The sequence below is a fragment of the Oryctolagus cuniculus genome, chromosome 4, assembly GCF_051225735.1.
Source record: "Oryctolagus cuniculus isolate XC-2025 breed Fujian yellow rabbit chromosome 4, ASM5122573v1, whole genome shotgun sequence".
NCBI lineage: Eukaryota > Metazoa > Chordata > Mammalia > Lagomorpha > Leporidae > Oryctolagus > Oryctolagus cuniculus.
In genome coordinates, this window is record NC_142870.1 from 47,396,351 (window position 1) to 47,423,620 (window position 27,270).

Here is a 27,270-nt window from a genome sequence, read left to right on the forward strand (position 1 = left end):
TTTCTTGCCAAAGATTAGAACAATGATAGACTCCATTTGCTTGTTCTCTTTCCTGTCTGCTCTTATTCACCACCCTTCCCAAAATATTAACTTGCTTCCTCCCGCCCCTCTCTCCCATCCTCTCTCCACAGCACCATCACCTGTCATGACAATTAAGAAAGAGCGAACATCCAGAAATAGCATCTCTTTATCCTGGCAAGAACCTGAACATCCCAATGGGATCATATTGGACTACGAGGTCAAATATTATGAAAAGGTGGGGAAGCAATGTTACAGGATTGGATTGTGTAGGGAAAAGATGCTCCTTTCTCCAGAACTATGTTCTTGCAAGGAAACCTCTGTCACTGCTTGTGAGTGGTAGAACTCTGTTTACAATTTTGATCATGGAATCCCTTTGATTAGTGGAGAGAGGGAGGTTTGGATATAATCTTGCCAAATATCCCAGAGCATTCCTTAGTTCCTTGTCTTAAAGCATCATTTCCTGACTTTCACATTTAATGAATTTCATTCAATACAAGCAGGGACATTGTACTGATAACAAAAAACATTATATAACTGGACTGGTGATGAAAGCTTCCTGTACTCTAGAAAATATATAAATGCATTTATAAAAGTAGGTACATGGTTATTTGTATATAGAATTTAGGCAGGAATATTTCATCATTCTAAATAACACTGATTTGTCCCTGGTTATAAATTATGATAAATTTTGTAAGCAAAATATATTCAAATGTTACCATCAGAGCTTGTTGATTTTTAGCTACTTAATGTGAACACAAATATTGGTATATTTGGCACAGTTTAAAAAGTATTTTAAATTCAATAAAAATAAATTGTGCATTTACATAGTAGTGTATATTTACAGGACATGTTTTGTATACATTATTTGAATCTGAGCATTACGATAATCTTGCAGCAATAGGTAAATAGGTTCTTTTACAAATGAGAAAGCTAAGACTCAGAGGCACTTGATTAATTTCCCACAGACTCATTTCTAATAAATATTAGGTCTCTGTTTTGATTCTCGGCAGCCATGATTCCTCATATCGGATGTTTTCTCTGACATTAAGTATCTTGTTGAACACGAGAACAGATCATTACTGTTATGACGATTACTAGTAGGATCAATTGTACACAAAGGCATAATGTGTGAATGCATTCTGTTATATGATGTTATTATATCCGTTACTGAGGTTAATGCATTTCACAAAATGTTTCCTTTTCTTTCATTTCCCCTCCTCTACATACAAGATATGATTTTTCATTAAAATAAAATGAGGCCTAATCAATTGCATTGTGCCAAAATCAAAATATAAGTAAATTTTCTTCTTGTATTGAGTCATCCACTGTGCAAAGTCACATATTCATCACATATTATCATCTTCTGTTTGTACATGTGGTAAACTGAAAACTTTATCAATATAAGCAATCATATTTTGTACATAATACAACAAAATTTAAAGTAAGTGAATGATGTGCCTTGATTTAAACTTGATGACAGTGTAATAATTTTAGGTCTTTGAGGCTTATCCCAAAATGCAACTTATCTGTAGTCATATCTTTTACAAAATTAAAAAAAATCTGTTTATTTCAACTCCAACTGTAAGATGTAAAACACATTGTTATTTTTAAACAATAGTTAGCAAATGCAAGAAAAAAATGAATGAACCTATTGACTATACCCTAGGCATTTTAAAATTTGATAAATTTGCCTATGTAATACTTTAATATATTTGTTTGTAAATACTTTTCCTACACATGCATGAATTTAAAAATTATTCCCAAATATGTGTATGAGCATTGAAATATTTGAATTTTAGTAGAATTTATGTCCCCAAGATCTAGCTTTTCTGACTTTTTAGTTCAGTGATGGTGATGAACAGAGCTGGCTCTGGGTACATGCTCAATAATTTTTTCTAATGAATAGAATATTCATTTATGTAACATATATATTTGATTTTTTAATTATTTGATAGTAAATCAAATATTGTCTAATATATAAACAATATATTTAACTAAAATAGTATCTGTATTTTTATTAATATAAATATTAGGAAATATTTATAATATTATAAAATATAATATTAGGAAAAACATCATTCTGTGTCAATTCAATTTTTACAAATAGGACTTGACTCAAAGAGACTTTACTGTGAATGCAAAGTGTGAATCTCCTAATTTACATCCTGAATCTCCTGAGGACTATGGAAGATTGTTATCACTACTAAGCCATTGTGACTTAGAATAAGTACAATACAAATATACAGAGAAAATTAAGACCACATATAGCACCTTGACTTTTTATGATAAGTACTTTAACAAGAATATTTTCTACTTGAGGTTCTGTAGGATATTCCTATTATGTTTATTTTAAGGAGGTTTCCTTATAAGTTTATTCTTAGAACTAGATTGATGTTTTCTCTCACCTTTGACTTTGAGAGAATGTATTTTCATTCACAGATACACTAATTAATAAGAATGAAACCTAACTCTGTTTTAGGTTCAGAACATAAATAATTATATTCAAGTTAGGAAATACTGTAAATTTTTTCATCTTTAAAATGATACCTCTATTGCAACCAGGGAGTGAAACAATTGACATGAATTTCACCCATATTATGCTCTATTTAAAAGTTAGAAACAATGGACTTTGGTTCACTTTTCTTATTAAATAGTAGTGCGACAGTTTGATATTAACATAATTTTTTTTCTTACCTCAAAGCAGGAACAAGAGACAAGTTATACCATTTTGAGGGCAAGAGGCACAAATGTTACCATCAGTAGCCTCAAGCCTGACACTACGTATGTTTTCCAAATCCGAGCCCGAACAGCAGCTGGATATGGGACCAACAGCCGCAAGTTTGAGTTTGAAACTAGCCCAGACTGTAAGTCTTATTTCATTTCCGTGTATAGGGAAGGATTACTGCAAAAAGTGACAAAGAACTTATTCTTAGTTTCTCTAAGTTGTAACCAAAAGTGATACATTGAAAATAGATTACTTGAAACATTTAGCAATTTATGTGGAAGTATTGTACTGTATAGGTGAATTTGTGTGGGTGTCCATCTGTGTTTCGTTCACTTTTCCAAATCAAACCTATTTTACAGTATGGAATGCTTCTGGTTTTGTATTAGTCATAAATTGCATTTAGAAAACATTAATTAATATGGTGACATACTTCTGATGCTTGTCAATCCAAATATTCTAGGATCATTGTATGATTCAATGAACTACCAAAAAAGAAACTTACTGATCCATGAGGATCTTAAATTTTATCATTACTCTAAACATAGTTAACTATGTATCAGTTGATGATATTTTCTTAAAAGTGTTTTATCACTTCTTTCACAGTCACAGGCCATTTGAACAACCAGTGCATTTGACCAAATATATTGATAAAAATTTGTACAATGTGGAAAAATATTTTCAAAATAACTTTCCTTCAAATATACTTGTTTGTATTTGTATTAAAAAGTATTCTGCTAAAATTTAATTTCAAAAAGTTAAAATAATTCCTATGGTATTAACATAAAATGAACAAGAATAAAAGTTTTTATTTAACTCAATTAATGAGGTGACTACTCAAGGTTAATAGTGGATGAAAGGAAATTTGAAAACAGATTTACAAAAATATATTAAAAAGTTCATGGACATGAAATTAAACTGTCTATTTTGCTTCAAAAATTTTTGAAATCATGAATACTTATCTCATAATGTGTTTTATATGAACTTTTAAAATATCCTTCACACATACAAATATATAATTGTATGTTGTATGTGTCTGTGTATGTATTCAGGCACTCATGAACATTCAGAAATACGTATTTGCTAATAGATCTAAAATTAGTTAATGCTTTATGGAGAGAATTGGGATAACCTATTCTAATGAAAATAAATCAATTATATATATATAGTGAAGCTCCCATTTTAATTGTAATGAGAAAAATCATATACATCACTACTAATTTTCTGCAACTTAAATTCCCAGCTATAGCGTATCTTAGGAAGACCATCAGCAATGTATAACCTTTAGAGTCAGATGACCTTGAAGGGTCTGACAATGCCTGGTACACTGTTGAAATGAAAATCTGTAATCTCTCTGGACCATGTCCAGTTTTCCCTGGCTTCTATATTTTCTATTTTCTAAGTACTTTGGACTTGAAATCACGTTGTTATCAGTATGGTAGCATTCAATGGCCAGAATTTATAGCTAATTGAATCATTCAGGACTGACCAAAAATTTAAAAAATTGTTTGTTAATGTATGATGGAGTCAATATTAACGGCACACGTTTTGTGGGCTGCTTACAATAACAGGCTGTACCTTCTGCAAGATATAAAGATTCTAGAAGTCATCACTTTACGAATGAACCACAACTCTTCAACTCCAAGGACAGTCGCTATCCTCAAATACATAAATTTATTCACATAGCATAGAAGTCCAAATCCAGGCATTCTGTCTAAGAAGGATGAGCTTGTAGCCACTCTATTTTAGAGACAAAAGCCAGCAGTATGTGTGGGATGGAATAAAATGGGAAATGATGAGCAATAGTTGTAGCGACTTGCTTGTAGCAAAGTAAATTAAAATTGAATTTCTAAGACATGTAGCATATACCAATTTTAGTATTATACCATGTTAGATTATTAGACAAAAATAGCAAACATCAATATTATTCATTTAAATATCTTCTAATTGCAGTAATATTATCAATGCTTGGTTATTTGCCTCAGATGAGTCTCTGGGAGTCATATATATTTAGACAAGTGATAATTTACTCCTACCTTTGACAGAAAAAGAAACAGAAAGTTAGCTTTTCTCCTTCCAAGTTTTAACAGATTTTTCTTTTAGAGATTGACTAATGAAAATGGCCAGAGATTTTAAAGCTTACTGGTTATTATTAAAAATGATTACAGTCTACAAAACGAAAACCATGAGTTAGAGTAAACGTATGCTTAAGAGCACTTTTCAAATGCCACGATAAGCTATTTTACACACTGTCCACAGATCTATAGCCAATGGACAAGGGTGTCTCTGGGAAGCAGTGCAAAGATGGAATTTAAGAGCAAGTGCTTTAGGGGAGAAATAGCTGTGACCAGCAGGAGGACAGCGCAGGGACACACAAGCAAAGCCTCAGGCTGATGTGTAGGCCTAGCAGCTGTGAAGAAGAAAGGGGCGAGAACGAAGAGACTCAGCCTGCAGTGCGGTCTCAGCCACAGCAGGGGGGAGTCCCAGAGTGAAGACACCCAGGCAAGGATTCTGACATTGGACAGGAAAGGGAGGGAGGCCCATGTCCCGTTGACCATCAAGGAGAGCAAGGTCTGTGCTGGAAGGCACTGGCTGCTCACGGTGTTCCTGGCAGCAGGGACCTCTGAGCAGAGCCTCCCTTGACTGCCACAGGGAGTATACCATAGCTTGATGCTGGCACAGAATAAAGTGCCACACGCTGAGCCCTTGGGCCAAACATTTAGAAGACTTCTAAGAATCTGTCCGCCATGATTCTTTTCTTATATTGTTGGACTATTTTTTAAAACCATGTACTTTAGAGAAAATGCGGTTAGGTAGAAGAAGCATGCTGTTTCCTGGACAGGTGATCGAGTTTGAATGACTGAACTCTGCTCATCGGAGTCACACTTTTCTCATATTTTCAATCAACATTTACTACAATCGCAGCAAATAGGAATGTATGGGCCGGGCTGTTCCAGGGACCATGCACATTTTAGGAAGTCTAGAGATTCGGATATCTGTGGCGTTTGTAGCAGATGAGGCTGAGGATTTTTTTATTTATTTTTTATTTTTATTTTTTGACAGGCAGAGTGGACAGTGAGAGAGAGAGACAGAGAGAAAGGTCTTCCTTTGCCGTTGGTTCACCCTCCAATGGCCGCTGCGGCCGGTGCCCTGCGCTGATCCGATGGCAGGAGCCAGGCGCTTCTTCTGGTCTCCCATGGGGTGCGGGGCCCAAGGACTTGGGCCATCCTCCCCTGCCCAGCAGAGAGCTGGCCTGGAAGAGGGGCAACCGGGACAGAATCCGGCGCCCCGACCGGGACTAGAACCCGTGTGCCGGCGCCGCTAGGCGGAGGATTAGCCTAGTGAGCCGCGGCGCCGGCCAAGGCTGAGGATTTAGACAGCAAACAGTTCCTAAGTGGCCTTACATGCTCTGCTATAGGTCTTGCATTTCTTCCTTAAAGTGATATAGGGTCAGGAAATGATTTTACGCATAGAATCGACAGGGTCAAATTCATGGTGTATACGCTGTGCTCAGGTGGCAACTACACAGATAAGAAAGACATGAAAATAGAGACCAACATGGACTTTGTAATCGCTATCTGTGAGGGAAATGAAGACAGACACTAGGATATTTAGGAGGATTTTGTGACTGATGGATGTAGAATAATCAAGAGATGGAGAGGACAGGTATAGTTTTGTGGTCCAGATCCTTGCTGTGCAGAATGCTGTGCCCTTGGGTGAGAGGTGCAGTGGATAAGATCCCCCTGGGGACCTCACACATTGTATAGTGGTGTCTCTGGGTTCAAGTCCTGGCTCTGCTGCTGATTCCAGCTTCCTATTAACGTACATCTTGGGAGGCAGCTGGTAGTGGCTCTAGCAGTTGGTTCCTGCATCCTGCTATCCATACTGCATATTGGGCTCTTGGCTTCAAGCCAGGCCCAGCCTCAGCTGTTGTGGGAATATGGGGAAAGAACCAGTGGATAGAAAAATCACTGTCTGTTCTTCTTAGTCTCTTTCTGCTGTTTACATGAATTGGGAATAAATATGTAAACACTTTAAAAGTGCCACGGGGCAAAATCGGCATCATCAGCCCCACTTAGAGCAGGCTCAGCTTGCTACCTCCTATCCCAGCAGGCCCAGGGCTGACCAAATCAAAAATGGCTTTTCAACACGATCCATAAACAGTTTGTGTGAACATTTAATTTTGAGAAGCATTGGTCTAGGTCAAGGTCAGTAAACTTTCTATAATATGCCAGAAAATGAACGTTTTAGGCTTTCTGTACATATATAAACTGTTAATACTATGTGATTTACTAATTTTAGCATAAAATTTGTCATAGACAGAAATGAATGATTATGACCATGTTAAAAAAAACCCTTTAATTATAGACACTAAAATTTGTGTCTGAATTTCAAAGAATTTCCCCATGTCACAAAATCTTATGCTTTGTACTTTTAACAATCATTTAAAAATGTAAAACAGGGCCATGCATTTGGCTTAATGGTTAAGCTGCTGGCTATAACATGTTAATTCCATATTAGAGTGCCTAAATTTGATTCTTGGCTCTGGGTACTAATTATTGCTTTCTGTCATTGCTGACTTTGGAAGACAGTGATGACAGCTCAAATGGTTGGGTTCCTGCCACCCATGTGGGAGACCTGAACTGGGTTCCAGGCTCCCGGGTTTGACCCATCCATTATGGGCATTTGTAATGGGAACTTGTGGTTGGGAATCTCTTTGTCTCTCTCTCCTCACTCCTCAGGTTCTCAAAAATATAAACAAAAATAAAAAAGCAAAAAAAAGCAAAATCATTCTAAGCTCAAGAACTCTACAAATCCTGGGGACAGACCACATGTGGCTCCTGGAAGCCATTTTTTTGCCGACCCCTTGCCTAGGTGAATGAATGAGTGATGGGGCCTTTTACAAAGGTACAGCTTGTTTGAGTTATCCTTTGAGGTCTGTAAAACAGGGATTGCACTTCTTTTTAAACAAATGTAGAAAAGGGAGGCAAAATAAGCTGAATTAGAAAGCTTAATAATTTCACACTGCGGAATCTTTACCTGTTATTTATGATGCTCTGATAATTTCTTATTTATCCAACAAGTGTCAGTCAGTGAAGACAAAGACCAGTCTGGTATATTTCACAGACTAGGCATTCAAGTTGTGTTTGATTGATACCATGGAAACAGAGTATTTAACCTTGTTAATAAGGTAACAATTTCCAGCAAAATTATGGTAAATGTCTATTTTTATAGTAAGTGAAGAATGCTTTCGACAGTTTCAGACATTAAACATTTCAGGTGAAAGCAACATCCAGGCGCCTCATCCTCAGCTTCTCATGTATAGATGTTATTTATGTTGCTATTATTATTATTTTTATTAGATGTTATTATTATGGCACGGTGAAGCTGGTTCTTCCCTTATTTTTGGCTCTTGCACCCACAGCTTTTTCCATCTCTGGTGAAAACAGCCAGGTGGTGATGATCGCCATCTCAACGGCGGTAGCAATTATTCTCCTCACTGTCGTCATCTATGTTCTGATTGGGAGGTGAGTTCACAGTCGGTTGTCATCAGTGTTCTTGCTGCTGCCCATGGTTATGGTTGAAAGTTGAAGAGTGCCCGCCAACGTGGTTTAAACTAGTCAGAAAATCTCCATGTGTATCCTCACTCCTTTTCTCCTTTTTTTTTTTTTCTCTCCTGTCTTGGTTTTGATTTTTTTTTTTTCACTAAATTCCTATCCTCCCTCTCTAACACGCATCAGTTCTCTTCTCTCCTGTGACACCACTCCCAGTCTGTACTTTGTTTTTTCCATTTATCCCCCCGCTCTTCAAATAACCCTCGATTTCCCTTACACTTTCCCGCAGAACGCGGTAACACTGCAGAGCACTAATCACCAGCAGTGGAGACTTTCCCCTTCATTCATTCTAACAGTAGTTGTTAAAAATACTATAAACACATTCTAAGGCCATTATAAAAACCGAACTGGACGGGTGTGCACAGCGGGGTGGCAACGCCGCATATCTCCTCATTAGGCAGCTCTCAGGGTCCTTAGAAAAAGGCGCTTTCCATGGAGGATTGAGAGTATCTAAAGTCATTGAACCTTCACTAAAGCATTTAATGTGTTGAGGAAAATGCTCTGTTTTTCGTGCTTTGCCCATTCTGAGTATAGATAATTGTCTGAAGTGTTTTCTCCTTCTGTGTTCTTTCCCGGGCTTCCCTCTAGGTTCTGTGGCTACAACAAGTCAAAGCACGGTGTAGAGGAGAAGAGGCTGCACTTTGGGAATGGGCATTGTGAGTTTCTCAGCTTGCTTCCTTGTTATGTTTTGCCATTTTTCTTTTAGCGATTGTTGATTTATAACTGGAAAGCCTCCCTCGACAAAGAGTACTAAAGTAGTTTTATCAAAAAAATTGAGCAAATCAAGTTTGTTTTAGAAGAAGAGAATTCATGGCTCTGCAGTAATTGTTGCATGGCTACATTTCAGTATACCTAAGCTCAAGTGGTTTATATTCAAGTAATGTGCATGATGGGTAGAAGGAACTGCGTAGCTGAAATGCAAAGCGTATCTGCAATTTCCTTATTACTGGTCCCTTTCTCAAATCTAAATAGGAGACTTTTCTCTTTCCTAACTGCCAAGTAAATATAAACAACCGATGTTTATGCGAAATGCCTTATTCCATTTTGTCAACCAACCAGGAAAGAGCTTTTAGAATAAACTGTTTATTTTGGCGTTACATGATATCCGACTAGTAGGAGAGCCAGCCCTTTTCCTCCACATTTTAATACCAACCAATTTAGCCTCTTTTAGTATTTTCTAAAGGAAATGCTCTTATAGGAAACAAAGTGCTCATATCCAACAAAACAACATTTTTTTTTCCCTACTGCGGAAACAAATCGTTCCAGGTGTTTCACTTTTCTAAACTATAGCTCCATTTATTGTGGCAATTACTAATCAGTGGCCTTAAAAGGAATAACATGTTCTCCAGGAAATTGGGACAAAAGCTTATACTCATGCTCCCATACAATCTCAATGTAACTAATGTAGTCTTGTGGGCGTTATGTTCTTTGGCATTCACTATTTCCTTCTAAAATTGCTTCCAAATCAAAACTCAATCAGTTGGTACTAAGTTACAGAAGACAGAGAAATCGCGGTGCTGTATTGCACATTAGGTTGACTTTCGATAGTAATTGAGTACCACATATTTTTAAATAGCTACAATAAGTATTTTCAATGTTTGCAACACCAAGAAATAATACATGTTTGAGAAAATAAATATGCTTTCCCTGATTTGAGCATTACATAATGTATTGAAACAGTACATGATACCCCATAAATATGTACAATTTTGAAGTGTCAATTATTAAAAATATATATAAAATCAATTTGATACTTTGTTTCAACCTTTATATTGAATGTAAAAATGATAGCTTTAGTTTTAATTCAAATGAAAAACTGTATATCCAGGGGCTGTGGCATAGTGGGCAATACCAGAATCCCAATGGGTGCTGTTAGTGCTGTTAAACCACAAATCCAGCTCCTTGTTAATGTCCTTGGTAAAGCAGAGGAATGTGGCCCATGCTATTCATATGGGAGACCTGGAAGAAGCTCCTGGCTCCTGGCTCCTGGTCCTGGCTCCTGGCTTTGGCCTGGCCCAATCTCAGCTGTTGATGCCATCTGGGGAGTGAACCAGTAGATGGAAGACCTCTCTCTCTGTAAATGACTTTAAAACAAATAAATGAATCTTTAAGAAAATCAAAATATGCTTACCCATTGCTAAGATATAGGAAGCATAAAGTAGTATAAAAAGTCTTCAAAAATGTGTACTAATAAAACAATAAAGCAGTGCAACAGTTTGCAGAAGTATTGTTTGATTTGTTCATCTCATTGAAGAGTCATTCTGGAACAATTAACAAAACAGACAAAATCCTGCCTTCCTAATATCAACCCAATACGGTCAAGACAGATTAGTTGGGTTACCAACTCAGAAGTCTTAAAAGAGTGCAGGAAAAATCACAGGATACATTTTTCACAATCTCCATGGATACGTTAGAGCAATTACATTCTTGTGGATTACATTGTTCTTCATTTGAGCTGGACAACTGATATAAACATTGTTTTCAGAGCAAGAGTGTACTGATTTGGTTCTTTTTATGGAAATTCTAAGTTGTTTGAATTTGGAGCTTGGATAAATTTTTGTGTGCCAGTTTTCTGTATCATTCCAGCCTGTTTCTTTATTTCCTTTTTTGTTTGGTAGAGATTGTTGAAACCTTAATTTTTTTCATATGCACAATATCCTTATGACAAACAAACAAAAAGACATGCATTTTATCCTTACTGCAAAGCATAAAGTAACTTACATGCATCTCATAAACTTTCTGCCTCTTAATACTACAGCTGGTTTATTTCAGACCATTTATTTGGTATTACTTTAAAAAGCTCTAGCTATGAACTATTCCCTCCAGCCTTGTTACAAATCCCATAATATTGCTTCAAAAGGAAAGAAATGTGTTTTACCTCCTAAGATCCAGTCCCCTTGCCCTCTCTGGCTGGCCCGTTTTACTTTTCTGCTATCCTTAGGGCAACTCATGCTGGTAAAATGGAAATGTAAATTATTGTGTTTGCGCAGAATGAGCTGTAAAGTAGTGCAGCTTAACACGTGTGCATGTGTTTATTATCTGGTTTTCATGACAGCACCCACTTACTCTGTATACTGCCCTTAATTATGGGCGTGAAGGGATTATGTGCCTTACAGCCTGCATCACCTGATTCCTGGAACCTCTGGGGTCAGCAGTTAAAAATTAGCAGCCAAAGCTCCCACAGAGAACGTACCATTTTACTTGAGCTATTTGTGGATTGATTTGTAATTTGTCCCCAAATGTCACATGGACGGAAAAGCATTGCCCTCCACTAGTCATACCAATGAATATGATTGACTTTATTTAGAAATGATTATTGAGTTTTCAAGTTATTTTAGCAATACTTAAATTCTTGAGAACTCATTAGTAGTGAAGAACAAACACTAAAGCACACTTTCAAGTCTTTTTAAAAAGCCAGCCCTTATTTAAAATATTGGAGACATTGTCCGTGACAACTCATTTTATCATCTGTCAATTCTCATACCAGCAAATCACCTCTAAATGGATTTCCTTCAGTTCATCAAGATAAAACATTTGTAACTGCTTACCAAAAATACCAAGTTTTGCTGTATGTTTAAAGTGTCACCTTTCTTCTTTGAAAATGAATGCTAGATTTCTATAACTTACTGTTACAAAGCAGAGGCAAATCAAAACTGGAAGATCACATTTCAGAGCCTCAATCTGATGAAATCTTCTTTAAAATATAATCACATTGATTAAACAAAAAAGATTCCAACAAGCTTTATTCCCTAACTTACTTTAGGAACTCTGATTATTTTTACAATATTCTTTATTCTAAAACAAAGGAAAGTGTGATAGTTTTCCTTGATCTTTTTTTTTTTGTTTGTTTGTTTTAAGGGTAAAGTGTCTTAGTAGTGATAATATTAGAAGGCATTTAGTGTGATATGTAATGATAAAGTATAATAGACCACTACACTAAAGAGTCACTTTAACATCTGTTTTTATAGCAAGGATAAATATACAGTAGTATAGAAACAGAAAGCATGCAACTGCCCTATGAGAGCAAAGAAATGCACATTTCTGAACCTAATTTTCCAACCAGGAAACCTCAATGATATAATAATAATAAATAAATATTCTTAACAATGAAATTATTAATTAAGTTACTAATCCCTATTACTTATTGAGCACTATCTATGGAACAAGCACTTATGCCAGGCACTTGCATAATAAGTTCTCAAGAGTTTTTTTTTTTTTTCTCTCTCTCTGAGACCTATTTGATTCTCTTTACTAAGCTATCCAAGAAAGAATAATTCCAAAATTAGAGTTCTCACTTCAAAAGCTACTCCACTCCAAGGATGTGCAGATCAAAGGCAGAGTCCGAATTTTCCCATTTGTATGGAGGCTGGCTTCCTAGATAGTCTTTGAAAATGCTCCACACCTTGTCTCAGGCTGGAGAGTGGCAGCTCCCAGCAAAGTCAGCAACAAGAAGAAAAAAGAGAGTGTTACCTGTCTTCCACGTTGTTTTCTCTTTACCCCATTCCTATTGTTGTGGGCAAGGTTGGAGTCTAAATTCCTACTCCAGACTCTTGACTCTTAGAGAAGCATTCTAAGTACAAACACAAAAATGGGGGATGGGAGAGAAGAGAGAGTATTTCAGTACCCTGTTTCCTCTGAGTTTGCAGAAAGAGAGAGAGGGCCCCGTCTCCATCACTGGGCTTCTTATGAGCTTGGAAAAGGGAGTGGTTATATTATACCACCCCCAGGTCAGGGGAGGTACATCCTGGGAAAAGAGTCACTTGACTGAGAGGTGGGTGAACAGGATTGCATGGGGTGTGGGAGGTGTGACTTCCAGTTCATGACCCTAATCTAGCTATCTGCCTTATCCCGTATCACTGATGCTGGATCAAACTCATCTGATGCACTAGCCAAAGACAATAAAGTTTCTACCTCCTATCTCCCCTAACTACTGGGTTTTTTTTTATAATCCATTTATTCTTATTCTCATTTTTGGGGCTTTTAAATGAAATCTTTATGAAAGCTTCACACAAACACAAATAAAGATGCGGTATAGTTATGATATTTTGCATTTGTCTTACAGTCCAACAAACTGATGATTTGTTACAAAAACTCTGAAATCTATCTTGGAAACCTTGGCCTAAACTTAAATTGAAGGCTTTCCAGAAAAACTTCACCTATAGTCTCTACATCTATTTAAAGTAACTTACAAAACAAACTCAAATAATTCTTTGATCAACAGAGTCCAGTTGCTTCCATTACAAATGTATATTGAAAATGATAAATTTTTTTGTTTGCTAGAGCTAAACAAATTAATAGTTCAATAGTTTGGTTTGGTGAATGAAAGCGTATATCATGATTATCTCCTATTAAAAATGTTAGCAATGTTACCATAAATAAAGGCAAAAGCAGTAATTTAGTAGATATACTATGGAGTTAAATTGCAATCTTATTTAAAATCAGAACATGTTTATGTACTCTAACAGGCATTAGATTCCCTGTTTGTAAATTTAGTTTCCTCACAAAGAAAGTTTATTGACATCAAAATTGTCTCTAATGTGTTATTGTTCCAACTGTTAGCGAGCTCATGAATACTGCGTCAAATCCAAAATGATTCATCTGCACCATTTGTCTTTAATACTTTGCTTACAGAATATTATAAATTTTTACCTTAAAATAATTTGCAAACAAATTATGAAGGATATTATATTTATTATATTGCATATGTGATATATTTTTTGTGGAAATTAACTCCTTAGCACTATTATTGAACCCATAGAAAGCTGTTATATTGCTTTTAACTATTATTTCAGTTGATGGATACTATATTGATGCTATATGCATAACACATAAATGTTAAAATATATACAGCTTAAAGAAGACCTACCTGATATATAATTGTAGAGGGTGATTTTGATTGTGAATGTTAATAATAGCAGTATAATGTAAAACAGAAGAGGTGATATTTTATTTATAATTATAGCAACTCTCCCACTTCCTGTAAGTATTTCATATATTTAATTTATTGTAACATAATAGATGTTTGGTTACCACAGTATTGCTAGATGCATAACATCTCAAAAGTGTCATGAGTATTCCCTTATTAGAGCTGTAGAAAGTAATTGCTAGGCCTACTCATGTCTGAACTACCTTCCTTTTGAAGATCTCCTTCCTTAAACGTCCAATTTTATTCTATTCTTTTTGAAAAAAAAAAAGAAAAAAACACTCCATATTGTTTTCATGCTAGGGTTAAAAATTTCAACCCTTTGTCAATATCTGCCTTTTCTCTGATACTACAAAATAAACAAAAAAAAATTGGTGTTTCTCAGGATAGGAAGTTTTTAACAAATAATGTTATAAAATTTGCTCAACTCAGGTTTTACAAATCTAGCTACAATGTTGCCTTTCTTCCTTCCTTAAACAGTAAAGCTGCCGGGTCTCAGAACTTACGTGGATCCACATACTTATGAAGACCCAACCCAAGCAGTACATGAGTTTGCCAAGGAATTGGATGCCACCAACATATCCATTGACAAAGTTGTTGGAGCAGGTAACCACCATAGTCATAACCCCATGGCTGACATTTTCTATTAATCACAAGTTTGTGCCGATGTGTAAACGGAATGTTACCTGAGATCGCTCAGTTTCTGAGCCCTGTGTGTATTCCTCAGGGAAGGGGCATTTTCTGATTTTATGATCAAAGGCAGGCAATAAATAAATGGGGTCTTTAATGGAATGCAGTGGTTTCAAAGGTGCCAGACTTATAGACTCACAGACTATGACAGTCTTTTATTTATTGAATTTCAGAGGCGGCAGCAGCAACAGCTCAATCTTCCCATGGCTATGCTGATCATGTGTCACAAAGCCTATTTGGCTAAATAGCTATAACAGGATAAAAGTGTTTCTTGCCTTAAAAAAATATGGTAATTGAAAGGTTAGATCTCCACGTCTACAATCCATTTAGGTTCAAAAAAGCTAATAACACTAAATAATTAAATTATGGAATATTTTACATAAATCTCATCACAACAATTTTGAGTGGTTATTTTACCTAGCATGAAGTACTCCATTTTCATCCTTTCTTGACTTTAATATAGCGTTAATTTATTTGTTAAAAGTTTTATATAGATATCTCCTTGTATTAACTCAACCATAAATTCATCAACAAACACCTATGTAGTAACTATGAACAGCAGTTGCTATTTCCCCAATTAGAGTTCAGATATTTGAAAGCTATTAGTATTTTACACACTTATATAAAAGCACAAAGCATCTATAATATGTGCAGATACATGGCAATAGAGCTATTATTCAAAAGTAAAATGAACCATACCCTACACCAAACAGTTTTGTACCATCAGCTCATCTCAGTGTTTCTTGGAAAACAAATACAGAGAAACAATAGTGATGAAGGAATTAGGATGAAAGATTGAAAAATTGACACTGATTTATGCATAACATGTTATGCATAATTATGTTATGCATAACATATCAACTCGCATTTTGCACAAGTACTGTATTATATTTACAACTGATACTTCTTAACACAAATGTCCATATAGTGGGCTCTTGTTCTGTACACCCAAGTTGGATTAAAAACTCAAATATTAGTTATTGTTAGAGCAGGTCAATCTGAATAATTAATATTGTCTAAACAAATAGCTTACTAAAGATTTTTGTTCTTTCTTAATGTCCTAGTCTTCCAAACACTCACATGTCCAGTCAATATTGAAATGCGAAACTGAGGGTGGGTATTTGGTGCAGTGGTTAACATGCTACTTGGGATGCCTGTATCCCATATCAGAGTGCCCGAGTTAAGAGACTCTGTTCCTGATTCCAGCTTTCTGGTAATGCACAGGATGGGAGGTAGCAGGTAATCAGCTGAGTCCTTCCCACTCCTGTGGGCGACTTAGATTGAGTTCTTGGCTCCTGCTTTTAGCCTGGTTCAGCCTCGATAGTTGTGGTAATCTGGGGAGTGAACTAGCAGATATCTGTTTCTCGCTGACTTACTTTTTTTCTTTTTATGATTTATTTATTTACTTTAAATGCAGAGTTACAAGACGGGAGGGGAGAGAGAGAGAGAGAGAGAGAGAGAGAGAGAGAGAATCTATCTTCCATTTGCTGGTTCACTCCCCAAATGGCCAAAATGGCTGGAGCTGAGTCAATCTGAAGCCAGGAGCCAGAAGCTTCTTCTGGGTCTCCCACGTGAGTGCAGGGGCTCAAGTGCTTGAGCCATCTTCCGCTGCTTTCCTGGGCACTTTAGCAGAGAGCTGGATCAGAAGTGGAGCAGCCTAGACTAAACTGGTGCCCGTATGGGATGTTGGCCCACAGACAGTGGCTTTACCTGTGACACCACAGCACTGGCCCCCATCTCTGCCTTTCAAATAAGTAAAATAAACCATTAATAATTTTTAAATGTATAAAACTGGTGTTCATAAAAGGAAACTAGAGTAGACACTCTTTTTCAAAGTCTGAGATTTTGTTGTAGATATTCATTGTCAATCTGTAAAAACCCAGAACCTAAACCATATAGATAATGATGACTGCGTCTTTTTAGTCTGCTTTAACAGCTCTATGACATGAAAAGATTTCGTCTGGTTGGTTGTACTAGTTCCCCCTCAAGAGTCTACTGTTCTCCAGTATGACAGCAGAGCAGCAAATGTAGCATAAAGACTTAGCGCACTGAACTGGAAAAACTGAGAAGAGAAATGCTAAACCAATAATCAGAGTGCCAGACGACATTATTATGATTTGCAAATTTGGCACTTCTGCATTGGCAAAAATAAAAAGGGATATACTATTGACAAAGTTAGAAATTCAGAATATTGATATGAGACAAAGTGCACCAATTAAAAATGAAATCTGATAAATGAATTAAGAGGAAGTCTACATACCTTAAATCGCTCCATAGGCTTTAATGCTTATTAAAGATCATAATAAGCTTTTTCCTTTCTTGCTTCAAATATGTGTGTAAGTAATTAGACATATGTCCCATATTAAGGGTTTTGTAGTAAATGTTCTCATTTGCTTTATTCATAGAAATAAAACTGTTGGTTTTAGTTGCAAATTCTTGGAGATATATAAAATTTAAAACTTGCAAAAATGGAGACTTCACACACTAATTTCTAAGGTACCTTCATTAATAATCAATTGATGCCAACCTTGCTCAATACACTTACCTACTTCCCACATGACTTTTAATTTCTTAAAATAATTTATTATTCATAAAAATTAATAATTATGGCAAAATTATTGGTATCTGTCCTTCATTGTTACAAAGGCTAAACTTTTCACCCAATGAGAAAACTTCCATACTCAATAAATTTACAGAAAGACTGTGTGTGTGTGTGTGTATACTTATGGTAATTCTCTAATATTCTGTCAGAAATTTTATATAAATGAATGTACCAGAAAATTTTATGTAGACATTGAGTCATCAGAAGAATTAAAGTGAAAAGCGAGCTATAAATTAACCTTCTCAAAGTACCAACTTTATAATTGTCACAATTCATAATTTTATTCTTCAATCATTCCTTTAAATATTAAATATTGGTAATTTCTGAAGAAATGCAATATTTATTAATGCTTTAAATTATGCTAGAGGGCCCAGCCTTGTGGTATAGTGGGTAAAGCCACAATCTACAACTCCATCAACCCATATGGGCGAAAGTTAGAGTCCCAGCTGCTCCACTTCCAATCCAGATCCCTGCTAATGACCTAGGAAAAGCAGAGGAGAGCCCAAGTGCTTTGGCACCCTGAACCTTTGGGAGACCTGGATGAAACTCCTGGCTCCTTGCTTCTGCTTGTCCCAGCCTTGGCTGTGGCGGCCATCTAGGGTGTGAACCATTCGATGGAGGATTCTCTATCTCTCCCTCTCTGTCTGAGACTCTTTCAAATAAATACATTAATAAATATTAAAACATAAAACAAATTATGCTAGATGTTCAAATGTTGTCTCACTGTATAAGCCCTTACAGATAGGCATTATTACCTACATTTCAGCAGATGAGAGAGCAAAAGCCAGGAATTTGAGTGGCCCTGGTCGCTTTTTGTATTTTATAATTTCAAAATCTGTCCTGGATACTGAAGATCACAATAGTTGCCTCCTTCATGGGATTTTTGTGAGGCTTAAAGGAGATAATTCATGTCGAGCTCTTCACTTACACACAAATATCACCCTATATGTATTCTCACTATGCTTTTCTTAAAAATATTGGAGGGAGAATGAGCTGTGTGGCTAGTGCATGGGGCAGGGGTCATTCTACTTAAACACAATAGTACGTTTTTTCTATTATAAGTGAAGATAGTGTAAGGAATTTTATTTTGAGCGACTTTTACATTACACATCTTTTATCATAATACAGTACTCACTCTTAGAAAGCAGAAACATTTCAAAGGTCAAAAAAAACTGTAGCACTTATTAGATAAAAAATTGTAAGACCTGATAGCTGCACTTTTTCTTAGAAATGACAGGAAATACATTTTGTTTCTTATGGAAGTAAAGTTAATTTGATAAGACATTATGAAACTGCTCTATAGAAAGACCAGGAGTTGCATTTGTCAGCATTTGCTAACTTTCCAAACACAGTTCATTTAACGTATTATAAACATAATTGAATTTATATTTAATATTTTTATGTCACATGATATATCGGTGGCTAATTCTAGCGTGTATCTTATGAAACAACCATATTGCTAAATTTTGTGATTTTTTTAAGTCAGCATTACTGAAGCACTTTTACAAATTTGGAAAGTTGTCATATGTGTACATGTTTTAGGTGCCCCATTTCAAACAAAGAAAATGACTCTAATTGGTTCACTTGAAAAGTGAACTCTTATCATTGATCTCCTTAGAAAGTACTCCTACAAGATGGTCTTTTATAGAACATCTCGCCCTGTATGACATGAGGCCCATTATCACCATCATCATAACTCACCCATACATTAATACAGCATTTGGTATTTTAGAAGATATCATTATAGGCATTTGCCAATTTTATCTAAACAGGGACTCCTCAGAGGTAGATAGTTGACTTTTTCCTTCTTAAGGTGAGGTTGAACTCAAAAACAAATAGTGACTCGAGATAGATGGTATTTATGATGAATCTGGCATTATTCCAATTGTGTTACACACTTATTGCCTTTAACTGCACAATAGACTTATGAAGTAGACACGACTGGTGTCCCCAGTGCTATAGATAAGGGAACAAAGGCACACGTTTTAAGTCATGTACTTAAAATAACACAACTAGTAAAGGATGGGCAAAAAATAGATTCTAAACAATTTGGCTTCATGATTCATACTCTTATCCATAGCTTCGTGCTCTCTCTCCTGTAAACACATGGGTGACATCTCACTGCAGATTAAGTAGAAATGATATCTAAATTTAAAACAGGCTCCATGATATCACATTGGTAATGTACTAATGGCCAAACTTTCAGAAAATTCAAGTCCGTATGGTTAATGCCTTAGAGTTTTCCCAAACTTAATTTTTACACAAGACAAACTGGAGCTCTCAGGAAATGTTCAGATAAACTGGAGAAGGAAACATGCTCTCACTATTGCTTAACCATTACAACAATGATTTATTTTGTGCGATAATTTCTCCTCGTACTCCTGCATTTATAACGTCATATTCTCCTTTGTTTTTTTCAAGATCAATGAACTTTCTCAAGTTTCATTTCCTAATACTCTCTAATAGTTTAAAGACAACTGTAGTTGCAGGTTGTTATCTTACCTACAGTTCCTTGAAATCAAAGAAAATAAGCCTACCTTGTTTATCATTGTATTTCTGTTTTTCCAGAATCCTCTATTGAACTCTAAGTGAGGTAGCCAGGGCACAGCCCAAGTTGTTACTTCGAAATCACTGACAGGACTGGGCTCTTGAGAGTGGGTCAAAGGTAGGGGAGCTTCTTGGAGAGAAGCAAGAATTTATAGTTAGGAAATTGATAAATTAATTTGATAAGCTGCTAATTTTGTGAGTCAAGCCACTTACGTGGACTCAAATAATGGAGAAGAAGCACCTCACTTCTTTCTGACTGAAAAGCAGGGCAAGGAGCTCATAGAACTCAGGGGCATGGATTTGGCACAGTATTTAAGATGCGAATCTGGGATTCTGCATCCCTGTCAGAGTGCTTGGGATGGATTCCTGGCTCTGCTCCTAATTTTAGATTAGAAGGTGATGACTCAACTACTTGTGCCCCTGCCACCAATGTGGAATACATGGATTTACTTCTGGGCTCATGGATTCTGCCTGGCCTAGCCTCAGCTGTTACAAACATTAATTGAACCAACAGGTGGAAGATCTTTCTCTGTATTTCTTTCTATCTCTATCTTTGAAATAAAATGAAAATAAATTTTAAAAATTAATGGAAAATAAAACTTACAATGAGAAGATTGAACCAAGAATGTTAATCCATTCCAAGGAAAGTAAAAAATGAACCATGTGGTTAATCCTAGAATATTTCAGGGGAATAAAAACCCTCATTTGATGTTAAAACTATTTTCAGTATGATACAAAATAGATGTAATAACCCATGCAATATTAGGATTTCATCTGTGCACAAGGGAAATTCGATTGGACAATCGTGGCAGCTTGAGGAGAGAGAAATGAATGTAACACATCTCTGCTCCAAGGATACCTAATGCACAGTGATGAATAAATCTTCTCAATAATATTGTATATTGAAGATAGCTCCCACACTAGTCAGAGGCAATTTTATATCAATTAGATTACAGTATTCAAAAATTAGCATCATACCATAGTCAGCAAATTTTGTGTTAATTGTACATTTCAGCCAACTGCTTTTTCCTCTGGAAGCATTGAATATAAGAAAATATTCTACAACAATGGATTATGTGACACATGCTGTTTTATTTGATTCTGTCATATTACGTTCTCCCCCCAGAAGCCAAGAGAATTTTATAGCCAGTGTGTCAATAATGCAACACACCAATACCCCAATAAAATAAATTGATAGCAGATGCTTTTATTCTAGTATTCAGAGAGTCAAAGAATATGGCCAAATTGGCTCTGTTAGTAAAAACAGAATTAGTTAAAAACATCTGATATTTAATCCAATACTCAGCCCATAAGATCTGTGCTGCTCTGCTGATTGCCCTGAAGTATTGGTAGCTACAAGAACACAGGGTGAAAACTATGCTATGTGAAGTTTTCAATTTAATTTTTTTCATATTGCATTATTCATAAGATGATATTTTAAAATATGTGAGACTGCTCACAAGGCCCATTTTCCACCGGATATGGATGTCTTAAGGTTCTCTAGTCCATCTTGTATTATCATCTTCCAAAATAATGTGTAGGCCTACAACTGTAAATCTCACAGGTCAAGTGCGTAAGTATTTACAATGAAATTACTGGAAGGAAAAAGGTGTTCTCTACTAGATGACTTCATTATGTAGCCTCACATTATACTGTTGCTCTGCCTTCTAACAGGTGAATTTGGAGAGGTATGCAGTGGTCGCTTAAAACTCCCTTCGAAAAAAGAGATTTCAGTGGCCATCAAGACCCTGAAAGTGGGCTACACAGAAAAGCAGAGGAGGGACTTCTTGGGGGAAGCAAGCATTATGGGACAATTTGACCATCCCAATATCATTCGACTGGAAGGAGTTGTTACTAAAAGTAAGTGAAGCCGTAAGATCTGCTTTGTGTGTATTGCCAAAACCCAATCTTTTCTGAAGTTTGATTTGTGAAATACTTATCACCAGTTCCAATAAAAAGGTCAGTTTAGGGTTAACTGGATTTTCTTTGTAGATATTTAACTAGTGTCTTGGTAGTTGGTACTATTCTAGATCTGAAAAATATTAGAAGTGCTATTCTAGATCTGAAAAGTATTCTAGATCGTTTTAAAAATATTAGAAGTTAGACACTGGACTACTTAAAGAAATGCTGATTAAAAAGAAAGTTCAGAGAATTGTGAAAAAACTTGCTGTTATGTAGAGTAGCAAGGAAAAACAATGACTCAATTTTGACAGGAACCCCCAGCTAGCTGACTTTTCTTTTATTGCTCACTAGCTTGATTTAAGCTCCCAGATCTTAAACCTGCCTGCCCTCCTGCCTCTAGGAAAATTATGGGCATCTTGGGAATGCTTCTCAGCTGTAAAGATTGGGATGGCAGTAGACCCAAAGCCTGTTCTTGGTTCTCTGTGGATTTCCAATAGCTCAGATCTGGGGTCCCAGGTGGATTTGCGACTGCTCTGGGAAGCTCTGGCTCACAGCCTGTGATAGAGATCTGCACTTCTTTCCATGATGATTTCTCCAGCCAGGCCCATGAGGGATCCCCTGAGGCAGATCTGTGATTTTTGGCTCCGATCCCGGTGAAAACCTCTTGAGAATGCTCTGGGACTCTTTTTTTTCCCTTGATTTTAGAGCAAAGGATGAGGAATAAACAAAATTGACAGCAAACTGTAGAGTGAAAGGCAGCATATGGCAGGGAATTTGGCGTCCTTTAGGGCTAACTCATTGGCACCATATTTACATACTCAATGGTTAGCAATGGACATTATTCTTTATATTTTTTCACACTGAGATTACAGCACTAATACCTATTCTCAGTTTAGTGGGACTAAAAAGGCATTTAATTCCACACAAAGCATGGTATAACTGAAACATATTCCCTTTTCTGTTATCATATGTAAAGAATGAAACTGAGAAAGTAACAAGGTGGAATAATTTCACCATATACTCTAAGCCATCCTAAGTCTGGTAAAAAGGTTTTTGTTTTATTTTCTTTTTCTCCTTCTCTTCCTCCACCTCTTTCTTTCCTATTTCCATACTCATAAAATTAGGTTATATTAGTAGTAACATTGAAATGCTTTTTAAAGAAAATATTTTATGTTAAGAATCATATTTAATTTAAAAATACTGCTGGTGATAGTGACTGGAAAAATGTATGAATCTTTTGTTTCTTTAGGGTAAGACCATACTATATTATAGAAATAGAATCATTGTTTCACATTTCACTGGGACTTTATTATCTATTTGTTTATTAGAGAGGCATAGAGACAGAGAGCGAGCGCTCATGCAGTGGTTCTCTAAACAAATGCCTGCAGCTGTAAGTGCAGGTCTGAGCTGAAGCCGGGAGCAAGAAACTCAGTGCAGGCTGCATATATGTGTGTCAGAGACTCAAGTACTTAAGCCAGCACCTGTAACTTTCCAGGGTTTCCATTGGCAGGAAACTGGAACCAGAATCAGAAGCTGGGTATTAAACCCAGGTACACTGATGTAGGATGTGGGCACATTAACTGGTGTCTTAACTGATAGGCCAGATATCAGCCACTCACCGGATTGCAACTGTGAATGAGCTATTTAATGCCATCCACGACGTCTGCAGCACGTCATTTCCTTCAGATCTTGAGGCCCTCTGAGGAAAGAACACCCATTTGTACTATACTGCCATTCTTTGCTTCTCACATTTTCCTTTACTAAGTGTCTGCTGTGTGTCCAATGTTGGTTGTACTGTGGCATTATTTTATTTTTACTACATCCATGTCAAATAGATCAATAATTTCTTTTATAATTGAGCAAATAGTAACTGTAATTGTAAAGGATAAGTAGCTGGTCTGGCTAGAAAGTGCTAGACAGCGCTTTAGAAAGGGTTTCTGTTTATTTCACCTCTCTTCCCAACTGTGGGCCAAACCAAGTTTCTCTTTTTTGTTCTTCTATTTTGCTCATTGTTTTATATCTTGATTTTTAAAATATTTCCTAACAAGTTGATCAAAATGAGGCATCCCTCGAAGAATTTCTTAAAATCAAAAATAACTCTTAATACCTAAAACAAAATATTATCTGTCAAAGAGAACAATAGCTCTTCTTATTTAATAATCAATGACTAAAGTAAAAACTTGTGTCATGGTAAGTGCTTAATTTACCTATGCTGAGAAATAAATGACTGCTTGGTTCCTTAAAGGAAATATGAGAGACAAGAGGAAAGCAAAGGAGAGAGGGAGGGAAGAAGAGGAAAAGAAGGAAGGAGGGAAGGAAGGAAGAAAGGCAGGAAGGCAGGAAGGCAGGAAGGAAAGGAAGGAAGGAAGGAAGGAAGGAAGGAAGGAAGGAAGGAAGGAAGGAAAGAAGGAAGGAAGGAAGACTGCTTTTGTTCAATAGGTCTTTCTTCAGTATTTGATTAAACTGAATGCATTTTTTCAAATAAGTGTAGTGATATCACTGTTTGCATTACTCAGGGAGTGATGAATAAATTGATTACATTGTGGTCTAGACAGAATGATTACCAAAATTATACAACATGTCCAACCAAGAAAACTAAGTCACCATCAAACTAAATACTAGTTTTCAATTTAAGCTTGCTCTTAGGTTTTATTATTTTTTCCATTGTGAGTCAAATTTTTTGTTTCCAGTGTCACTAGTTATTGAAAACATCACTCTTTTTTAGATTTATTTATTTATTTGAAAGACACAGTTCAGATAGTCGAGGCAGAGAGAGAGATGTGTCTTCTATCTGCTGGTGCGCTTCCCAGATGGCTGCAACAGACAGAGTGGAGCCAATCCTAAGCTAACAGCCAGAAGCTTCTTCCAAGTCTCCCATGTGGGTACAAGAGCCCAGCACATGGGCCATCTTCTATTACTTTCTCAGGTCATTGCAGAGAGCTGGGTCAGAAGTGGAGCAGCCCAGACTCAAATCGGGGTCTGTATGGGATGCTGGTGCCACAGGCAGAGACTTAGCCCACTGTCCCACAGTGCAGGCCCCAACACCAATATATTTTGCAGTTTTCTATAACTGCATTTGCTGAATGGTACACAACACTAAGCCAGAATTGTTGTGCCAAATTTTCTTCAGGCGTGATAATTAAATAATTAAATATCTATCATGGCAATAAAATATCCATGAAAGAATTATCTCCAAGATGAAAATGCAGAAAAATGCACTTGCCACAAATGACCTTTAAAATTACAGATATTATACATTAAAATCTTTTCTATTTTTTATTTTTTAACTTTTATTTAATAAATATAAATTTCGAAGGTACAACTTTTGAATTATAGCGGCTTTTCCTCCCTTAACCTCCCTCCCACCTGCAACCATCTCATCTCCCACTCCCTCTCCCATCCCATTCTTCATCAAGATTCATTTTCAATTATCTTTATATACAGAAGATCAACTAACAGTTTGCACCCACACAGGAATACAAAGTATAAAGTACTGTTTGAGTAGTAGTTTTACTGTTAATTCGCATAGTACAACACATTAAGGACAGAGATCCCATATGAGGAATAAGTACACAGTGACTCCCGTTGTTCATTTAACAATTGACTCTCTTATTTATGACGTCAGTAATCACCAAAGGATCTTGCCATGAGTTGCCAAGGCTATGGAAGCCTCTTGAGTTCACAAACTCTGATCTTTAGACAAGGCCATATTCAAAGTGGAGGTTCTCTCCTCCCTTCAGAGAAAGGTACCTCAATGTTTGATGGCCCGCTCTTTCCGCTGAGATCTCACTCACAGAGATCTCTCATTTAGGTCATTTTTTTTCCCCACAGTTTTTTGGATTTCCATGCCTGAGAAACTCTCATGGGCCTTTTAGCCAGATCTGAATGCCTTAAGGACTGATTCTGAGGCCAGAGTGCTGTTTAGGACATCTGCCATTCTGAGTCTGCTGTGTATCCTGCTTCCCATGTTGGATCATTCTCTCCTTTTTAATTCTATCAGTTAGTATTAGCAGACACTAGTCTTGTTTATGTGACTTCTTTGACACTTATTCTTATCATTATGATCAATTATGAGCCTAAACTGATCGCTTTGACTAGTAGGATGGCACTGGTACATGCCACCTTGATGGGACTGAATTGGAATCCCCTGGCACATTTCTAGCTCTACCATTAGTGGTAAGTCTGGGTGAGCATATACATTAAAATCTTATTCAATACTGATCAGTAACATTCTAGTATGGATTATAGCCATTTTATTCTTGGGGTGAGAGTTCTAAATCTGATATAAATCCCTGGTGAAATAGTCATGAGAGAAGCTGCCAAATTTGACTATACAAATCCCAGCCATCTCATATACTGTAAAGATAAGAGACTAGTAGACGTAGAATTAAGTTTGAACTCCTCAGTGGCATATTTAAAAGCTCTAAATCTGGCACTCGGTAACATCTGAGAGGAAATAGAAACTCTTTTTAATGAAGTTAATAGGTTGCATTTAATGTATAAATATGGTAATTGTGTCTCCAGAAGTTCTTATATTATTTTCTTAGTTATCTGGAACTGTTGACTCCTGAAACAACCTAGGTATGAAGTTAAGATGAACATAGGCACACACACACACACACACATACATCCCATGACTAGAGGGATACATACATTATATTTTAATGACCTGATTGTATTTAAGGAAGAAAAACAGGTATCTCAGTATCCACATTAAAAACCTGTGAATGGAAGGGGAGAGGGAGTGGGAAAGGGGAGGGTTGCGGGTGGGAGGGACGTTATGGGGGGGAAGCCATTGTAATCCATAACCCGTACTTTGGAAATTTATATTCATTAAATAAAAGTTAAAAAAAAAAGAATTGAAGCAATCACCCTTAAAAAAAAGACTGGGTCAGAAATTGTGTGTAGCCATTTGAAACGTAAAACTTAACCTTCTGGGGAGTGAACCAGCAGATGGAAGATCTCTGTCTTGTCCTCTCTCTCTGTAACTCTGACTTTCAAAGTAAATAAATAAATGTGTTTTTTTTTTTAAATTTATTTATTCATTTGAGAAGTAGAGTTACAGACAGAGAAGTCTTTCATCTGCTGTTTCACTCCCCAGATGGCCACAATGGCCAGAGCTGGGCCGATCCAAAAAAAAAAAAAAAACCTGTGGATCTGAGTTCCAAATGTGATTCACTATTAATTGTCATAAGACTGGCAGGTCAAACCTTTCACAGGTGATCTTCTTCATGTATAACATGGAAAT

The 27,270-nt window shown here is 36.4% G+C and overlaps 1 protein-coding gene across 2 annotated transcripts in view; it reads left to right on the plus strand.

The window, feature by feature from the left end:
• EPHA3 (EPH receptor A3) overlaps positions 1-27,270 on the plus strand; it is a 394,767-nt gene that overhangs the window by 292,988 nt on the left and 74,509 nt on the right. The window contains exons 6-11 of one of the 2 annotated variants that reach the window (XM_008267088.5): positions 132-256; positions 2,726-2,885; positions 8,169-8,271; positions 8,947-9,014; positions 14,762-14,887; positions 21,795-21,980. In XM_008267088.5, coding sequence (XP_008265310.3) covers positions 132-256; positions 2,726-2,885; positions 8,169-8,271; positions 8,947-9,014; positions 14,762-14,887; positions 21,795-21,980 — 768 coding nt within the window. Of the gene's footprint in view, positions 1-131; positions 257-2,722; positions 2,886-8,168; positions 8,272-8,946; positions 9,015-14,761; positions 14,888-21,794; positions 21,981-27,270 lie in introns of both variants that reach the window. The other variant, XM_002716757.6, reaches the window with a different exon arrangement.